This window comes from Lepidochelys kempii, chromosome 9 (genome assembly GCF_965140265.1).
Source record: "Lepidochelys kempii isolate rLepKem1 chromosome 9, rLepKem1.hap2, whole genome shotgun sequence".
Lineage (NCBI taxonomy): Eukaryota > Metazoa > Chordata > Testudines > Cheloniidae > Lepidochelys > Lepidochelys kempii.
This window is the reverse complement of record NC_133264.1, coordinates 24,450,047-24,470,263: the sequence shown is the minus strand read 5'-3', so window position 1 is coordinate 24,470,263 and position 20,217 is coordinate 24,450,047. Positions and strand designations below refer to the sequence as shown.

Genomic DNA, 20,217 nt, shown 5'->3' with positions numbered 1-20,217 from the left:
TGAAAACTTCACCCTTTCTAATAGATTGAAAAAGTATCATTTTTAAAGCACCTATTATTTAAAAGAGATTTGACTTTCAGACTTTTAAAGAAAAATCTACTATGCTGTATCCTGAAATAGGTAGTGGATTCCATTTTCATGGCAATTCAGGAAATTAAAAATAAATAAATAAGGTTCCATTCACGCTACAAAGAAAACCAACTCCCAAAACACCCACAATGACTGGATGTATCACACAACCATGTAGAGTCATCTCAAGAACCTTGGCCTCTTAGCGTCAGAAATATAGGCCTGTACTACTTGTGCTAAGGGAAAGTCCCTGAATGGCACAGTGGAGAATAGAAGGACTCTTATGTTCTATCTAAGCTGCAACCAGCCACCAGTGGATAAAATTCTCAGACTGTAACCATTACAATTAGATACACTGATCATTACTACATTTTCTTAATTACAACCTGTTTTATCCACTAAGAAGAATGTTTTTGAAGGGGGACGAATAAACTGTGTTTGAGCTGGATGGATGGGATCTCAACCTGATTGCCAAACAAGTGTTAAGGAGCTGCCCTTCTGTTGCTAAATGGGAGGGGAATCTGGCATGGAAAAGGCTGGGAACCATAGAGCTAAAAATTTACAAAAAACATTGCACACCAGTAAAAATCAGACTGATTTTTCAATAATCTGAAACTAAGAAATATCTTGACTTATTTAACGAAAGCTTTTCAGAACAATTCTTCTTAGCCTTCAGAGTAAACAGCAATTTTCAGGCCAACCTATTTTTGCTAGCCAGAGTTATAAGTTCACTAAACATAGGACTTACAATAGGAACTAGTTGCAGACTCAGCTGTGAATAGGCTCTCCATAATTACAGATGTAAGGGGGGGGAAAGTAATTGCAAGTCAGTTTATTGGATCAGTATCTGACACTGTAAACCTCATAGTTACTATGGGAAAGAATAAATTGCCCTTTTGCTCTGGCTGAAGAACTGTCAGAAGAAAAGTCATAAGAAAAACTCCCAAGTTGCCATTTGCTGGTGCAATTAAATGATTTGTGCGTTCATATTGAGGGTTTTCTATGTGCAGCCATTATGCTGAGTTTTGGAAAGTTGACCCGTTAAGTCTAAGTTGCTGCAACCAAGACACTACTAAAACAACCACAGAGTTCAGTAAATTCCCCTCAAATTAATAAAAAAATTTTCCTCATACAGCTCATCAATATTGCATAGTACTTCTTTATTTCTCATCACCTTGTAACGCAGTTGAAAGTATATGTCAGATTCTGTATTTTAGCACAGTTAAATATGTTATTAGAAACATCAAAGTAATGTATCAGTAACCAGCCATGGTTTGGATGCCTGTGAAATTTGTTTAGCAGCATTCAACATTTTATGACTTTGGTCCTCCAAGGAACTTAATCACTTTATGTGATATTTTAGGCAGGGCTGTAGTCTTGAAAACACATTTTGGGTGTCAAATATGGCTCTTTGTGTTTTTGGATTATGTTTTACTCTGTACAGTATTTGCATTGATATAAGACTATTGTAAATCTTTGTCCACTGTATACTCACGTTAGTAAAATCAGCAATATTTGCCAAGTAAAGAGCTTTATCAAAGAAAATATTGACATCTAAATAGAGCTGTATACATAATTCACCAAACATTTTTAAAATTGCTTTTTATTTTTTTGCATTTCACTGCAATTTTGTGAATAGGGCTGAATTTTGTGGATTAAAAATTGCAATGTGTCGTGCTTTGGCTTCAAAGTAAGATAAATTGGGAGTGAATCTGAGCCCATGTTTTATTCCAAAGCAGTCTTATTGTGAAAAGGAAACAAACAAAAAATGCTTGGTCTTCTCAAAATTAGATATTTTATTCAAAGATGAATTTTTGTGTCAAAATATACAAAGGTAAGTGTATATTTTAAGGTAAAAAACAAAAATCCTCTGAAACAGAATTGCAAAATTGTCATGAAAAATTTTACACACAAAAACTCACATTTACAATGCTGCTTGCAAATACTTCAGATAATATAGCTCTGCTTTTCAACGGAAATGATATCCTCATGATTTCACACATTGTTTTCAAATAAAGTAGTTTACAGCTTATTGTTACCGAACAAAATGACTGCATACCAGGAAGGTGCTTTTTTCACTCTAGAAAGTGTATGTATTCTTGACTTGCATTCAGTTTCAGCAGGTTCACACTGGTAATTTATTACAAGTAGTGTTGGTTTTTTATTCGGTTTATTTTTTATTAGGGCTGTCAAGCGATTAAAAAAATTAAGCGCAATTAATCACATTAGAATACCACTTATTTTAAATATTTTTGGATGTTTACTACATTTTCAAATATTAATTTCAATTACAACACAGAATGCAAAGTGTACAGTGCTCACTTTATATTTTTATTACAAATATTTGTACTTTAAAAAACAATTGTATTTTTCAATTCACCTCAGACAAGTACTGTAGTGCAATCTCTTTATCATGAAAGTTGAATTTACAAATATAGAATTATGTACACAAAACTGCATTAAAAAATAAAACAATATAAAACTTTAGAGCCTACAAGTCCACTCAGTCCTACTTCCTGGTCAGCCAATCACTCAGACAAACAAGGTTGATTATCTCCTGCAAATTGTAATGCTGCCTGCTTCTTGTTTACAGTGTCACCTGAAAGTGAGAACAGGCCTTTGCATGGCACTGCTGTAGCTGACGTTGCAAGATATTTACGTGCCAGATGCATTAAATTCATATGTCCCTTCATGCTTCAATCACCAGTCCAGAGAATACGCTTCCATGCTGATCATGGGTTTTGCTTGATAACTATCCAAAGCAATGCGGACTGACGCATGTTCATTTTCATCATACTCACTCTTCTTACAGTGTGTATGATAACACCCATTTTTTTCATGTTCTGTGTTTATATAAATCTCCTCACTGTATTTGCCACTGAATGCATCCGATGAAGTGAGCTGTAGCTCACGAAAGCTTATGCTCAAATAAATTGGTTAGTCTCTAAGGTGCCACAAGTACTCCTTTTCTTTTTGCGAATACAGACTAACACGGCTGCTACTCTGAAACCTATTGTTATAAGTGCGATTAATGGCGAGTAATTTTTTTTAGTTAATCATAAGTTAACTGTGATTAACTGACAGCCCTATTTTTTATCATTTATATGCAATGTTTGGTTCGTACATACTGTTCTTTCCTAAAGTATAGGATATTACTCTTAAAATAATGCTGGATAAGGGGACGCATTTCTGAATCAGTGTGGGTGTTTGTGCATTATGCATTGATAAAATATGCTGTGGATCGTCAGATTTAATTAGTGTATCAAGATTTCATAGGGTAGGAGGAGGTACTGATAAGAAGACACAGAAAGTACTAAAATAGCCCTCCTTTTTAGGATCTAGTTATTTTTCATACCCAGATTCAGGTTGGAATGATTTCATATGTTGGCAATACATGTAATGAACAGATGGTTGATTATTCTAGAGATTTTGCACATTATACTATCTTCTCAACTGAAATCCTTTTAGGATCACGGCTATGACATGATATCATTTAGATAACAGTATTGATTAACCTGCAAAACGTGCCTTATATGTAGTAATTTATAAATATGAAAGAGGTGAACTTTTACCAGATGGAGACATTCTATTACACAATTCTACTGCTGCAGTGAGACTGAAAGTTCTCAGCAGTGAATCACACGTCTCTGAAATGAAATGGGCCAAATTCATCCCTGGTGTAACTCCATGTTGACTTCAGTGGAGTTAGAAAAGGGGTGAATTTGGCCCAGGGTGATAAGGAGAGTGCAACTGGTGGAACTATTCTGTTAATAAAAAAAAAAATCATTTTGTATTTTTCTCATACCTGTCCTTAAAGATTATATAAAAGCATACTGAAGAACAAAGAGAGCTAAGCTAAAAACAATACCATGAAGCATTCATTCAAATAATACTGGGCCAATTCCTTAGACTGGGAGCTCGTGGAAGCAAGCGCCATTGTCCCTTCTTGTATGTCTGGGAAGCATCTAGCACAGGGATCGGCAACCTTTGGCAAGCAGCCCATCAGGGAAATCTGCTGGCGGGCCAGGACGGTTTGTTTACCTGCAGCGTCCACAGGTTTGGCCAATCGCAGCTCCCACTGTCCGCTGCAGGCCAATGGGGGCTGCGGGAAGCGGCGTGGACTGAGAGATATGCTGGCTGCTGCTTCCCGCAACCCCCAGTGGCGTGGAACAGCGAAGCGTGGCCAGTGAGAGCTGCAATCGGCCGAACCTGTGGACACTACAGGTAAACAAACCATCCCGGCCCGCCAGTGGCTTAGCCTGACAGGCCACGTGCCAAAGGTTGTCGATCCCTGTTCTAGCACTTCAGGATCCTAACTGCAAACAAAACACAGAAACAGTAATACTAAATCCTGAAATGTGCTGTGTGCTTACAGCTCCCATTGGGAGTTCAAAGAGAGTTGCTTGTGTTCAGCACCTCTCAGGATTTAGACCCATTCCTTGTGATTCTTTGATAGGAAAACACAGACTGAAAGGTGCATAGCAATGACGTGAGATAAGCTGCAGTCTCTCCTGCCTTTCTCAAGCAAATCAATAAAGTGCCACTAACTCATGTTTAAGTACCCATTACTTTTGCTATAACAAGTGTCAAATATGGCAGGTTGTTTTTGTTTTTTTTACGAGTTGAACATGCAAGAGTTTTTAAACAAACTATATACGTTTCAAATATTAGCCATGTTTTTGCTGGCTATAGTCAGTGCAAAAAAGAAATATTTTACATTGGGTTAAATGCTATGTTGATAATACTCAAAAGATTCATTCATCTGAGTTATTAGTTCTTAGTGAAAAACTATCAAAATGTGAAAGCATGTAAATAGTTCATAAGTGAAAACCAACAGCATTAGCTAGGCAGTATGCTAATCCTAGTCATTTACTAAAGAAATCTGATTCTTCTTGTAAGGGTGGAGTGATACTGTGTAAGCAGCTTTGTGCAGCCTGTCAAGAATCGATCATTTATTTTATAAAGACAGATATAGGTATGCTTTGACCCCCACAAAGCTGTCTCTTTGCACTGTGATCAGTGTTCCTGTGGAATCGTTCGTTCCTTTGAATGTCCAGGTTTAAGCTCCCATTTGCTAATAAACCTCTGATCTTTGATGTATTTCTCGGTTGGCTACTAAGCAGTAGTTTTTAAGTTACCTGGCTTTATTATTTATTTATTGGCTGACCACACAGAAACTTGCTGTAAAATAATTTTATGGCAGTTTATAGAAAATGGAATCCTGTTTTCAAAACACTAGGCAGAAAGTCCAGTATATGCACAAATGTTGTGATTTGCTGCTGGGGCTCCCAAAAACATCTCTTTTCAAACAACTATGAAAATATGCAAATTGTCAAAGAAGAAATATTATTTATTGTATTACTAAACACCCGTGTATCTCAGTAAAAATTTATACTGCACTTTATAGACTGTAGATGAGACACATCCCCTGCCCATAAAAGCTTACAACTAGGAGCTACTCATGCAAGAAGTAAGTTGCTTCTCAACATGAGTTAAACATCTAACATTCTATCCCACCACTATAAATAAAGTTATTCACATCTGAGTCGTAAATAAACCATTACACATTCATTAAGGACAATGGAATATTTTAAGATCTTTGAAGGCTGCTATTAGCTAGAGGTGAAGTTCATAATTTCATAAACCACTGCTTAGGCCCCATTCTATAGTCTTGCAAGAAAATTCCCATATGCCCTGTCTCTACTGGCTTAGAAACTCTACTTGGGATCTGTGTACATGGAGCTTCAACTGGAGATGGGACTTAAAGACTTCATGTGAATAGCCTTTTTGAACACAAATCCAAACACCCTCAAATTTGAGAGAGATGTTTAGATTGGATCAATTCAAAACTTTGAGGGTCAAGACTATCTTTGCTGTTCCTCTGAAACTGGTTTCAATAGTTTGGCTGGCCAGTGGGAATTGTTTGCTTGGAGCAAAACACTCTTTAAAACATTGGTTATCTCCCTTACTAATGGCTGGCCAAGTGGTGTTAGAAGCCATTTTTGCTGAACCATACTGACGCCACATTTAAACATGACTCCTACATCAGCATAACAACCAATTCTTTGAGGTAAAGAATATAGGCTCCGACTCCTCATAGGTAATATCAATTTTCTCTCATTATACTTCTGAAAGCACCAAATTACTTTTATATAAAGTTGCATGTTGAAGTGTTGATTTGGTAGCAGCAATACAGCGCAGAACAAAAAGCAGATATTTCTCTGAGTAAGCTTCATAATAGTAAAATCAATTTCTCTTTTCATATTATGCCAGTTCTTTTCTCCCGCACATGTGATGGAAGATAATTGAACTCTCCGGTGGATTAGCAGCAGATGCTCCTCATCTGGAGACATTTACATTTCTGCTTCTTCCCTGAAGCACTAACTTTCACAAGAGTAACCTTTTGAATAGTATTTGGCTGCTTCATCAAACAGGGTTGTGTGATGTATTTGCTTGATAGTACGCTACAAATGTCAAGGATGCATATATTGATCTTTCCATAACTCCTCTATAGTGAACAAATATCTCTGTACTAGGAAGGTTTCTTTTGTTTCTGTGCTTATACAATATTTCTTCAGTGTCCTAATTGATATATTAAGGGTTAGATTGCACATAGCCGTTGTGTGTGTTGGAGAAAGAGCTAGGAACCTTGCCCTCTTCTATTCTCTAAGCAAGGAATAGGTGGTCCCTATAATAAGAGGATGAGTGCAGTGACAACCCCCTCCTAACACTTTCTACAAAGAGGATGGAGAGAAGGCAGTGTTGTGGCTCCATTACTTTTCCTCCTCATTGGCCATCCAGAGAGAGTGAAACATCCTGCAGCATCCTAAGGTATGGAGTAGCAGATACACAACCTGGAGTTCTGGAACTTCCTGACCCGATGCACAGCCCCAAGATGTTTTAGCTCATGCTGTACACAGCCATGTTTTGTCATCATCTGGCTAGAAATAGGGAGACCCAAATTGTGCCCACTTACATCCCATGCAGCCCTGCTGAAGTCCATGTGGTTGCTTGAGGTATGAGTACAGAATTTGACCCTGAGTGCTCAGAGTTCCACCTTAGTTTAGCTTGCCAGTAGTGGATAAGCCTGGTGGAATTGAGACATGTTGTAATAGCATTGTTTCCAGCCCTCTCCCCCTCAAGGTGTTCTTGGATGGATTAAAAATTGAAAATTCTTTTGTTTTTCTTATTCTTTCCAGGGGACATGAGTTTTTGGTAGATCTGAATATTATGAACTTGTATGAAACCATTGAGTTTGACCAAATGCGGAGGCTGTCCACACCATCCTGCACCAGTTCCAATTCCAACTACTACACAGTCTGGAAATACTTCTGCAGGGACCACTTTGGCTGGAGAGAGTACTCAGAGGTATCTGAAACTTTCCATAAACCTGTTTTGGACCAAAATCCAAAATTATATTGGAAACACCTGCTCAGGTGGAGTAGGTGTCATTCAAGTGTAGTATCTGTATAATATTTGATGTCCTTTCTTAGGGGGCCAATACTCTTCATTTGCAGGGGGCTGGATAGTTTTCATCTCCACTGCAAGTCTATTGATGTATAGCAGAGCAAAGATTTTGTTTCTCTGTGGTCAAAATTCACTCTGCATCTTATGGCCATAGAAAGCTTCCAGGACTGCAGAACACCGCAGTCCTTCTTCAAAGTGCAGGGGCTGTGAGCTGAGGCAGGGAAGGAACAGGGACTAGGCCAGTGATTCTGTCATTGGCCAGATTCATTGACCAAAGTGTTGTGAAGTGCTTCCCATTGGTTTAATCAACTACGCTAGTGCAGAGGTTGGAGTAGCAGCTGTGTGACTACTTAACCCCTACCTATAGGTTAGCAGTGTATTTTAGTTTTGCCCAGCCCCAGTCTCCACATAGTTCCCCTGCTCAAACTCATTTACTTGGTTTTAGTGAACTGGGGCAGGATATTGAATTTCATCTGCTGAGCTTAATCTTGCCATAGGGGCACCTGCATTGAGACAGCGTGGAGCCACATTGCCCCAGGTTGGAGTGCCAAGAGGGACTGCGCCTCAAAGAGGCAGAATCCTTCTGAGTTCCCCAGCATGCAGAAGCAGAGCACCCATTCAGACAACACAGACCACTCCCTCCTGTGTGCCCTTTTCCCCTTGTATAGCTGTAGAGCTGCTGGGTATAGGTTGGTCCTGTAGGATTAGATTTATTTTCAGCTTGTACCTAGCTTAGACTTGTTCCTGTAAAAACACAGAAGTAGAGAACCAAATCTAAAGAGCCACTAAACCTCTGTAATGCTTTCCTCTTTTTGAGTCTCTGTGGGCTCCGAGAGCAATGTTTCCAAAATCCTCTGGTATCGGAGAATGAAACTAGTTAGTTCAGTGTCACCAGAATCATGAGAACACTACTGCACTTTTCTACACAAGGGTTTATAATATTTCTGTGCATTAGTCTCCAATTCCTCCTTTAGAAACAGCCACAGAAATGTAGAAGATTACTTAAACATCAGGGGGACTGATGAATAGAATCAATATTGCATATAGCCAGCAGAGACAGCAATAAAATGAGAACTGTGCTCTGCTGAACTTTTGTTCCACAAGTGACCTGTGATAACATTTTAAATGTGGAAGCTGACTAACAGGTACAGTAACTCCTCGCTTAACATTGTAGTTATGTTCCTGAAAAATGCTACTTTAAGTGAAATGATGTTAAGCGAATCCAGTTTCCCCATAAGAATTAATGTAAATAGGGAGGTTAGGTTCCAGGGAAATTTTTTTCACCAGACAAAAAAACTATACAGTACTATCAAATTTAAGAGCAAATTAAAACATGCTAGTTTCAGGGGAGTGTGGCTAATCCCTCAAAAACTGATTTTAAGGTATGAAAGAATGTTATATAGAGACCTATCCTTAAAGGAAAACTCTTTTCATTTTGATCTGTTCATTGTTCTGAAAACTCACTTTGGGAAGGCAGATGAATGGTTTAATGCTGGGATTCCTGTGTTCAAATCTTGTCTTTACCAGTGACTTGCTGTAGGAGCTTCAGCAAGTCACTTAACCCTTCTGTGCTTCAGTTTATCCATCTGTAAAATGTGGATGCTAGTATTTCTCACTCTCATAAGAGTATAGTGAGACTTATTTTATATTTGTCAAGCATTCTGAGATCTTTGAATGAAGAACAATCTAAATGCAAATGAATAAAATGAATATGTAAGTCATTAAATGTAATTCTCCATTTTATTAGTGCTTCTGAAGCAGACATTTGAGGTTTATAATGTGATTAGACAAAATACCCATTTAACATTTTAGCTGGGTAGTTGAACTGTTATATTAAAAACACTTTACAAAAACAGTTGAAGATAGAAGCAATGTTAGTTCTTTTGCATTAGGAAAAAAAAGTAAGTTATGGTAACTCTTCTTTCTCAAACAGCCTGTTGTACGATTGATAGAAGAAGCCAACTATCGGGGTCTGAAAGAGGTCCGGTTTGTTACCTGGCACAATCAGTATATCTTGAACATCAAAGATGGCTTCCAACAAAACGCATGTTTCCGAAGAGAAATTAAGAGGAGACCCCTTCTTCGCTCATGTGTTGTGCTGATGCCATTCTTACAGTAGGTATCCTATGGGGGGGTGGAAACTTTTTACTGTGAAAGGGTACTTTTCAAAGGTCCTTCGACAATGGTTACTTTCCTTCTTTAACACGTGACAGAGGGAATTTTTCCTTATCTATTATTTCTAGATTTTCCTAGCCAGTATGTCCAGTATTATTTACTGCTTGCAACTGAACTCAAAATCAAGTGCTTTGGTACTCAATCTAGTAGGATTTATGAATGAGTGATACTTATTTTTTATGTATAAATACGGGCCCTGATTTAGTAAAGCATTCTTATGGAGGACATGTGCTTAACCACATATTTAATGCTTAGCTTATGCTTAAGTGCTTTCCTGAACCAGGACCATAGATTTCACTTAGAAAGATCCCAAAGCTTTGCAAACGTCACCAATGGATTTATAAACATGTAGCAGAATCACTTCACCCCGCACACGGTTAGTGCAGCCATCTCTGTGGTGAAACTCTACAACTATTTAACAGCCCACAGCAATGCTGCTCAGCAGTTTAGAAGTGGAAGCAAAGAATAACTCCAGTATTAGGCTTAAAGTTCTTTTCTCTGACTTTCTCATGCACAGTGTAGATTTCCTTGGGCATGGACTGGAGATGTTCACTGAAAAGTAACAAATAATAACAGTAGCAAAATATCTCAATTATAGCGCTGTACTGTAGTTAAGTGCCAATTCTGAAATGACCCTCCATTGTCCCACAGCAGGAATCAGCCTGAGCTGTGAATTCCAGAGCTCAATGTGCATTATGTTTCAAAATGTTTGAAGCTGAGGTTTAAGTTCAAGCCTATCTCTGAAATATATTGATTTATTGATCATGGAGGATTGTGTTCCATGACCAGTGGAGCAGGGAAATGGCATGCCAACATTTAATGGCCTTTTCTGGCCTGACTCTTTAGGAGTGAATGCCTACAGGGCACAACCCTACTGTAGCTGAGCACAAACCTCTGAAGTCCCCAATCCATTGAAATCACTGGGAGTTCTGCCTGAGTAATGATTGAATGCTGTATTAGTAAATCTATCATTTACAGTGAAGTAAGGCATACCAGCAAATAGTTGGAAAGTGCTGGCCACAAAATGTAGGGGACATGATGGGAAGAAACTGGGTCTGTATTTAACTTACTGCACCCATGAGTAGCCATCTTCTCCCCTTGAATATGATTTCTAGCCTGTACTCAAAATCTAATCTTCAATAGTGTGCAACTCTACACAGGTGCACATATTTGGTAAAAGGCATAAGGAGCCTTCCAATCCTCCCAGCGCTGGTATCCTTTCTGCTCAGGCAAAGTCTTGTTCGGGAGAGCAGGCACTGATTTCTAGTAGCAGCTTGTGTTGTTGATTAGTTACTTAAATGGGATCACTCTTGTACTTCTATCTAGTGCATGCTGCAAACAGTAGAACTCCAGCTGCATGGGATGTAAGTCAGGGCAGGATTTGGTCCAATGCTTCAAGTCAGTACTTTCAAAAAATGTCACAATAATATCAGCAATGTTGGATACTACAATGTAATTTCTGAAGTCCCTACTTCTACTGGCTTGGCCTGGGAGCTCTCCGCTTCTGGCTACTAGGTGGTACTGTGGAGAGCCAACCTTTAGCTGACTGCTCCTCCTTTGTCTCCCTGCCTCAGCTATTCCATGCATTCTAATGTAAGCAGGAAGGGTTGAGGCAAGGAGTGAAAGGGAACTCTTGGCCCCTGTTTCTCAGAGTGGATGAAAGGTGGGGAGGACCGGCCTGCTGTCATGAGGGAAAGCCTCATCAAGTTCACCCCAATCCGTCGTGGCCCTCCTGTGGCTGAGTATCTTCCTGTCCCCATGCTCCCAGCTTATGTAGAGAATCCTGCCATCCAAGGCTTTCACAATGCTGGCATCTATGTACTTAACACCGTGCAGGATGAATAACATCCTTCCCACTAGGGGATGCTGGCTTGTTTTTGTTGTTTTCTTTTTTTAAAAAAAGGACATAATTTACGGATGTACCTTTTGGGCTTCTGAACATGAGAGGTACAGATGTATTTGAAGCTTGCCAAACTGTTGTCCATATTTCTGCTTCTTACTCTCTTTAGTGATCACCAAGCCATCAGCTCCGGGCTTCATAAAAAACAAATGTTTAAAAACACTATCATTTTCAAGAACAATTAGAGATAAAGCATGCCTTGTTTTATCATCCTCTGCATTGTGGGTGAACTTGTTCGCCCAAAGGCCAAATGAGAAAAGTGCTGCATTGTAGTCCTTTTTGATTAGAACTCATAAAAATGCCATTTTTGTGATCTCACCAGCACAGCTGGAAACATTATTGTCAGAGTCCAGTAGTTAGGAACATATTGTCCTCTTAGCAAAGGGGTGGAAGTCATTAGTCTGACTGGCAGCTTGTCATGCTGGGCCAATCAAAGAAGATTTAACTGCTGTGTTAGGGCTAGAATGCTCATTAGCTCGCTGAATTGTTATAGCATCATAATTGTGAGGTGAACGTTAATTTGTTCAGGGCCTTGAAACAAGTAATTGTTCGAAATATTTTCAGTTATAGTCTGGTGTGGGGAAAACCAAGAACTATAAAACGAAATTGGAAAAAAGAGTAAATACATAAAAACATGGACTTCTAGTTATAACACTTCTGATTCTAATCTTAGGGGGAAAATAAAGACATGAGGTGCTTTCCTTCATCTCCAACTGATATTTTGCTCTGAGTGCCTGTTTTACTACAGCTTAAGGGTCTGATCCTGAAAGATACTGAGCATCTGCAGCTCCCAGTGACTTTAGTGAACTCATGGTGAAATTTCCACTGTCCTGTCATAAACCTCCTTAGTTCTTAAGGCACTACCCCTGAGACCTGATGATTTTCACAAATAAACCAGTGATCTCACACCACTTACTAGTGAAAGATAGCAGTGTGCTGTGGAGGGTGGGTTGGTGGGGTCTTAGTATTCAGACTTTATTACTTTATAAAGTATTCTATAGTACTTCATTAGTTCACTATCAAGTACAGTGGCTGCCATTAAAAAGTCAACATTTTCCATCAGTTACAAACAGTGATTGCCCCCTTTTTCCTATACCTAAAATAAGAGAGAGGATAGGATCCTAAGTTTAGGATAGGATACTTAATATAGGAATGGTGATAAATGTCTGATAATGGTTGACAGATGTTGACTTTTCATGTATTATAAATACCTACAATTAATTTATACTTGTCAAAGTAAAGGAACAAAGTACAGTAAGGATATTGCATCACTTAATGTTTTTATTGTGTTTGCTTGTTTACTCTCGAATCTGTAACATTTGTTAATTTGCAGGGGGTCTTCCAATCACTAGCATGAATTAATGAGGTTCTGTTGTAACTTTTTGTTACCCACTGACCTTTTTCACCTTATGAGCAAAAGGACAACAACCCAACCCCCATTGTAATATCACAAACAATTACTACAAAATCATTAGGAAGGGACATTTACAATCCATCCTCTGGGTTTCCTTTAAACTATTAATGAACATAGTGGGCCAAATTCTGAGCTCAGTTAAACTGGTATAAATAAATCCAGAGCTGAAGTCAATGGAGTAGTTGTGTTTTTATAGGGCTGTAACTGAGACCAGAATTTGGCTAGTTGTTCTACTTTTCAGCATTGTACAACAGATGAGAGCTATGTAAGGAGATACTTTTCAGAGTAGAACTACACTTAAATCTATCTTGTTAAAAATGGTCTTATGGAGATCACTGTTTGTTGTTGTTTCTCAGAGACCCAAATCAAATCTGGTAAGTTTTTTTTTAAAAACAGCCTTTTCTAACTATTTTTTAGCCCTGTAAATTCAGCCTTTAATCAGAAAGTCACATTGGGTTCTTTCTAGCTTACACATCACCAACAATAAAGATTCTGCAATCAGAACATAGTTGACAATTCTGCTGATAATGCACAAACAAGAATAGAATCCAGCTCCCATAGTTGTTGGCTCTGCTGGAAAAGGCAGGGAGAAAATAATTTAGTCTGTAAAGAGTCTCTGAATACACAGAGAGCAGACTGGTTGAGTAAGAAATTGCCAGTTTTACACAATTTTCAATTAGAACTACACTTTAACCAAAGGAAATTGGCTGCAATAGTGTTGCCTTCAGGAAATTCTTTGATAGACAGTGCCATAGTAAACTTTAAAAACAAAAAACACAAAGATGGCATAGGGAGCTAAATCTTGCTTGCCTTTCCCATCCACTGAGTTTCACTGACCTAAATTCAACTACTTATATAAGGAAGGCAGGCAGGATTTGGCCTGAGATGTAGACAAAACTCAACTCACCTCTAATGTAGCCAATTGATAAACAGAATGTTCTCAGGTCTGTCTGTCCTCCTAGCCAGAGCACATAGATTTTCCCTGTTTCAGTAGTGATACGTTTTGTAAAATAAAAGTGACCTAGTAACTTTCAGGATGTGCTTAATATGAGCTCCACTGCTTGGGATTAGATACACAGCTGTACCTTGTGTCTCAAAGCTCTAAATTAGAGATTGGCAATTTCATAATTTGACCTTGGCCAAGTGGTATTGCTTACTCATGACTACTCTTTACTGATCACCTGTGCCGTGGCGTGGCCCTGGAATCAGAGGAAAGTGTCCATATCAACTTCCTGCCTGCTTCCCCAGTGCCTGAGTCTGGCAACTATAAAATGAGTTCAGGTCAAGTGCTTAGCTGATGCAAACTGACATAGCTGCATTGACTCCAATGGAGCTACACCTATTTACATCACCTGAAGATCTGGCCCTCAAATTTTAAGCTCATAGAACCTGACTCTGCACAGCCAACTTCAACCATGGGACTACTCAACTAAGCAAGCATAATTCAGTTGGATAAGGCTTGCAAGTTCAGGTCCCTAATCAGGTGACTATAAGCCAGATACTATGCTAGTTATCTAAACTTAGGAAGTCTTAAATGTACCAGCCCACAAGCCTGAAACATGCTTCAGAACTGGAATTATTCACAATGGGTGAAATTTTGGCTCCACTGAAATCCCTGGCAAAATTCCCATTGATTTCAGCAGGGCCAGGATTTCACCCTCTGTATTTATTTTTGTGCATTTTAAAAATCCAGCCAAATGTATGTGTAGCAAACACTTAGTTTTCCTCCCTCTGGCATGAATGGTCCTTTGCTGCCACAGCCTTGACAGACAGCAGCATTGCTCCTCCCTCCCACGTGTCACTTCTTACCTGGCAGCACTCCCCGCAACAGAGACTGGTCCAAGACAAGAAAATAAACAAATGCAGATATGCTTCTGGCGTATGCAAGTAAAAGCAACTAATTCTAGAGAGCTTTCCTCAGGACAATAATATGCAACACTGAAATTCAGCTATCTTTTGTGGTATTAATTTTGTTTACCCATTATTTATCCAGGATCATAAATCATGCATGCCTTTTCTTCTTGAAAGGTGTTCTAAGGGAGTTATCAAAGTGTTCTTTTTTTGTTCTTTTTTTTTCTTTTTAACGGAAATGGTTAATGAATCACAGAAAGTTTATAAAATAATTCCACTTCCATTTGGTAGCATTCTATCTGTACGAGAGATTTAGAAACAATTATCTGCCACTGACCCATGTAGCAACTCATTCTAAGTTTCTCTGCAGATTAGAAGCCTTACTAATTACTATGACAATAGGTTTCCACCAGTGGTGTTTGCACTGAGATTTTTCCCCCTTAGTGAACTGATTCTGTACTCAGGCAAGCTTATGAGAGTTTTGACATTGGTTTGACTAGACATAGGACTAGGGACTAAACAGATACAATGTTTGGCATGCTCTTTTTAAACAAGAATTTGAGCTATATAAACTTCTGCATTGTCGTATAGCTGTAAAGCAGCAATCATTTAAGAGATTCTCATAGACTAAGGTCAGAAGGGCCATTGTGAAAATCTAGTCTGAACCTTGGTAACTAAATAATCATAGTTTGAAAGTCTTATTTCTGATTTTTTAAATGCAAAATCTTTCTCTTTCTCAAACTAGGACTCTGGGTGGCAATCCTCCAATACCTTCTACATCAGCTGAACCAGCCTCTTCACAAGTCTTATCTCCGACTGCTATTACCTCTCCAAACCTTTATCCTGAAACTTGGATTAGTATGGATCCAGCTCAGGACTTCATCCAAGTGCCTGTTTCTAAGGAAGATAAAAGCTACAGAACCATTTACAATCTGTTTCACAAGACTGTGCCAGAGACCAAATATAGAATTTTGAAAATACAAAGAGTGCAAAATCAGTTTCTCTGGGAGAAATATAAAAGGTGAGTCCATATAAATAGTCTTTTTTTATCATGTTGGAAAACTTTCCTTCTGAAATAAAAAAGAAATGATGGTGTTGGACATGAAATATAATCTGATTGTTAAATAGAATATATAAACTTAACCAAATCTCGTCTAAAAAAGATAAAAAGCAACAGCTTTAAGTGGAATAATTTTGCTTGAAAAATAAACATCAGTGTACATATTTCCTGAAAACTTGTGTGTAAGAAGGTTATGTGCTCTATTTTGACATATTGAAGAAGTGTTCATTTTCTCTTTTGCAGTTCTAACATTCAAGATAACACTAATATGTGGAGAACCTTTAATTCATAGAGCTGCACTGAAAATTCATCTTTTTTATTTTTCTATTCCAGGAAAAGGGAATATATGTCTAAGAAAATGACAGGGTTTGACAGAATAATGAATGAAAGGCACCTGTTCCATGGTACCTCCCAGGACGTAGTGGATGGAATCTGCAAGCACAACTTTGATCCACGAGTCTGTGGGAAGCATGCCACCATGTTTGGACAAGGCAGTTACTTTGCCAGGAAGGCGAGCTACTCTCATAACTTTTCCAAAAGGTCACCCAAAGGAGTTCATTACATGTTTTTGGCTAAAGTACTGACAGGAAGATACACAGTGGGCAATCATACTATGAGAAGACCTCCACCTGTGAACCCTGGCAGCATCACCAGTGACCTTTATGACTCTTGTGTGGACAATTACTTTGAACCTCAGATCTTTGTCATTTTTAACGATGACCAGAGCTACCCTTATTTTGTTGTTCAGTATGAAGAAGTTAGTAACACTGTCTCCATTTGAAAATCCTTCATGCTGCTAAATTATTCATTATAATGAACTTTTATCTGACATTTATAGTAGTTTTTGTGAAAAAACATGGACTTTGCAGAACTGATTAAAGTTAGTGGCTTGGAGGAGGGCTTAAAAAAATAAAAAAGAAAAAATCCTGAAGTGACCAGTTGTGCACTTGCTGTTTGATTATGTATGCGCAAATTGTAAATATTTCCCCATCCTTTTATTATAAAACCCTGTTTATTTATGTTAGTAAATATTCATGTTTAAAAAAATGTTTGGGTTAAATTATTTAAATTATGTTGTGCTTATTCATATAATTGTTGGTTCATAGTTGACTTGAACATTTCTAATGTCCTGATCCCAAAATCTTAAACATTTTTAAATGCAGGATCAAGATAACTTGCAGCCGAGAACTACTAATGTTGAATTTTAAACAAATTTTGGAACATTAAGGAAGTTCTTGAGGCCCGAATAAAAGCTAATATTATGCCAATATTTAAATAGGATGACACATAATTAAATATAGGCCAGTCAAACTAACAGAGATCCTGGGCAAAATTATAGAAAGGCTGTTATGGGATGCAGTCCATAAAGAATGACAGGATGGTAGCCTAATTAATGCATATCAACATGATTTTCATAGAATTTTAGGACTGGAAGGGACCTTGAGAGGTCTTCTAGTCTAGTCCTCTGCACTCAAGGCAGGACTAAGTATTTTATGGAAAATAGGTCTTGTCTAACAAACTTGATATTTTTATAGGTTTCAGAGTAACAGCCGTGTTAGTCTGTATTCGCAAAAAGAAAAGGAGTACTTGTGGCACCTTAGAGACTAACCAATTTATTAGAGCATAAGCTTTCGTGAGCTACAGCTCACTTCCTCAGTGAGCTGTAGCTCACGAAAGCTTATGCTCTAATAAATTGGTTAGTCTCTAAGGTGCCACAAGTACTCCTTTTCTTTTTTTGATATTTTTATGGGATTACAAGTTTGGTTGGTAAAGGTAACAATTGACATAATATATGTAGACTTTAAAGGCATTTAACTTTGTCCTGTGTGACATTCTAATTTTAAAAAATTAATGTGGGCTACATTAATTTTGAAGACCGCTAAACTGGTGAACTCATAGATCTTAAGAAAGTAATTGTAAATGAGGAATCCTTATCCTATGAGATGTTTCTAGTGAGGCCCCCATAGGGATCTGTTCTTGGCTCACTGTCATTTGATATCTTTAGCAATGATCTGGAAGAAAATATAAAATCATTGATGGTAAAATTTGCAGACAACACAAAACTGGTGGAGTACATAATGACGGGATGAGTCAATTATACAGACCAATCTGAACTGCTTGGTAAAACGGGCTTATTTGAACAACACACATTTCAACACAGCCAAATGCCAGGTCATACATGTAGGAACAAAACAAAACAAAAAAGGCAGGTCATAGTTACAAGAGGGGAGATAGTATCCAGAAAGGCTGAAAAGGATTTAGGGATTATGGTACATAACCATCTGCAGATGAGCTCCCAGTCCAATGCTGTAACTAAGAGAGAGAGAACATGAGCCTCAGATAGATAAGCAGAGGAATATCAAGTAGGAGTAGGGAGATAGCATTGCCTCTATGTTAAAATACATATATTAGTGAGTCTCCAGTTCTGGTGTCCATATCTCATAAAGCATATTGAAAAATTGGAAAAGTTCAAAAAAGAACTACAAGAATAATTTGAGGTCTGGAAAACCTGCCTTATAGTGAGAGACTTCATCTGTTTAGGTTATCCAAGAGAAGGTTAAGGGGTGACTTGATCATGGTGTACAAGTAGTAGCATGATTCCTGATAATAGCTCTTCAATCTAGCAAAAAAAAAAGCATAATAAGATTCAATGCTCAGAAGCTGAGGTTAGACAAAATAAGACTAGAAATGTAGTGCAATATTTTAACAGTAAAGGTAATTAGCTTTCAACTTACCTAGGGACATGGTGGATTCTTTATTCTTTCTTTAAGTCTTTCTAAATATATGCTGTAGCCCAAACAAAAGTTTGATGCAGAAGTCACCGGATGAGGATCTAGGGTCTGTGCTATGCCGGAGGTCCAACTAGATGATCATAATGGTCCCTTCTGATCTTAAAATCTGTTAACCTGATCTGCATGAGCAAAGCCCCATTGGCTTCAGCTAAGCTTCACACAGATGCAGGGATTTGCTCGCACAGATCTCATTGAAGAATCAGGGACATTTCATTTTAAAGAGATGAACTAGGGAAGAGAAAGCATTCTCCATGCCAATGGTAATAGAAGTGCAGCAATTCCTATATTACTATAACTGAAAACAAGTTGCATGTAACATACTAGTAACCATTATAGACCTGATCCAAAGCTCTCTAGTATTATGGAAAGACTCCCATTGACATCAGTTAGCTTTTGATCAGGCTCCATTAGTTGAATTGTTCACAATTAAGTTTGATTACCTGAGCCTGTAACATTAGACTTAATCTCTCTATGTAGATATATTTTATTACAAATCTTTAAACTGGAATCTGAAGTCATTTTAGAACTACGATTCAAAATCCATTAAAATCTGAACAAGTAAAGAGCAAGTATGTCCCCTTCCAAATCTTCTAAGCCAATCACTTGGTATCCTAATCTACTAGTTTCACCTGAGTGACTCATGAGATGCTGTTGTAATACAAAAGGGGACACATTCTGTAGCATTTAGAATTCCACAAGATACTTCACTTCCTGCAGACATCTGAACAATGAATGTATTAATCAGTGTTACTGCACACAGTGCTGTCCTAGTGTTTAACCCAGTCTCAGTTCAGCAGTGCAGTTGATAAATACTTCAAGGACACAATCAATGGAAAGTTTCTTACAAGCTTTGTCTACACTAGAGTTTTAAGAAGTGGTTTTACAAAGAGAACTATTGTGTTGGATTTTACAATGTTAACTGAGTGTAGACAGAGTGAGTTGTAGTTTCACCCTGACGTATGTGGTTGAGGTGAACCCCATGAGTATTCACCTCAGCCAGCTACATTGAGGTGAAACTGCAACTTGCCCTGTCTACGCTCAGATTTTACAAAGGAGAATCAGGCTCTAGGGTCTTTGCATTGCGATAGATCCCATCAGACATCTTTGGAATTGTTCCTTTGCTGCCTTCCAATACCCTTTTGCATCCATGTTCTCCTTGTGGCCTAGTAGAACCGATAGTTAATAAGTCAGAGACACAAGAGTCCCTCTGTCACCAACGCTGCCTACTCTCACCCCTACTGCCCTGCTGTTAGTTGCCCACAGGCACTGGCTTTTATTTTTCCTGGTGGGAGCTCCACACCTAGCCCCCCCTCCCTCCAACTCTTCCCACCACTGCTGCGCTCCCTCCCACTGGCCCTCTGCTCGCCGCACTCCCCCTAGCTCCTCCCACCAGCCGCCAAACAGCTGATCAGCACTGTGGAGCTGGTGGGTGCTGAGCACCCTCTATTTTTTCCCCGTGGATGCTTGAGCCCTGGAGCGTCCACAAAGT

At 38.5% G+C, this 20,217-nt stretch overlaps 1 protein-coding gene across 3 annotated transcripts in view; it reads left to right on the top strand.

The window, feature by feature from the left end:
• Positions 1–17,501, top strand: part of TIPARP (TCDD inducible poly(ADP-ribose) polymerase) — a 61,788-nt gene extending 44,287 nt beyond the window's left edge. For all 3 annotated transcript variants that reach the window (XM_073359608.1, XM_073359607.1, XM_073359606.1), the window contains exons 3-6: positions 7,269–7,437; positions 9,470–9,651; positions 15,622–15,897; positions 16,270–17,501. In XM_073359608.1, coding sequence (XP_073215709.1) covers positions 7,269–7,437; positions 9,470–9,651; positions 15,622–15,897; positions 16,270–16,717 — 1,075 coding nt within the window. In that variant the 3' untranslated portion in view covers positions 16,718–17,501. The remainder of the gene's footprint in view (positions 1–7,268; positions 7,438–9,469; positions 9,652–15,621; positions 15,898–16,269) is intronic.
• Positions 17,502–20,217: the final 2,716 nt, after the last annotated feature.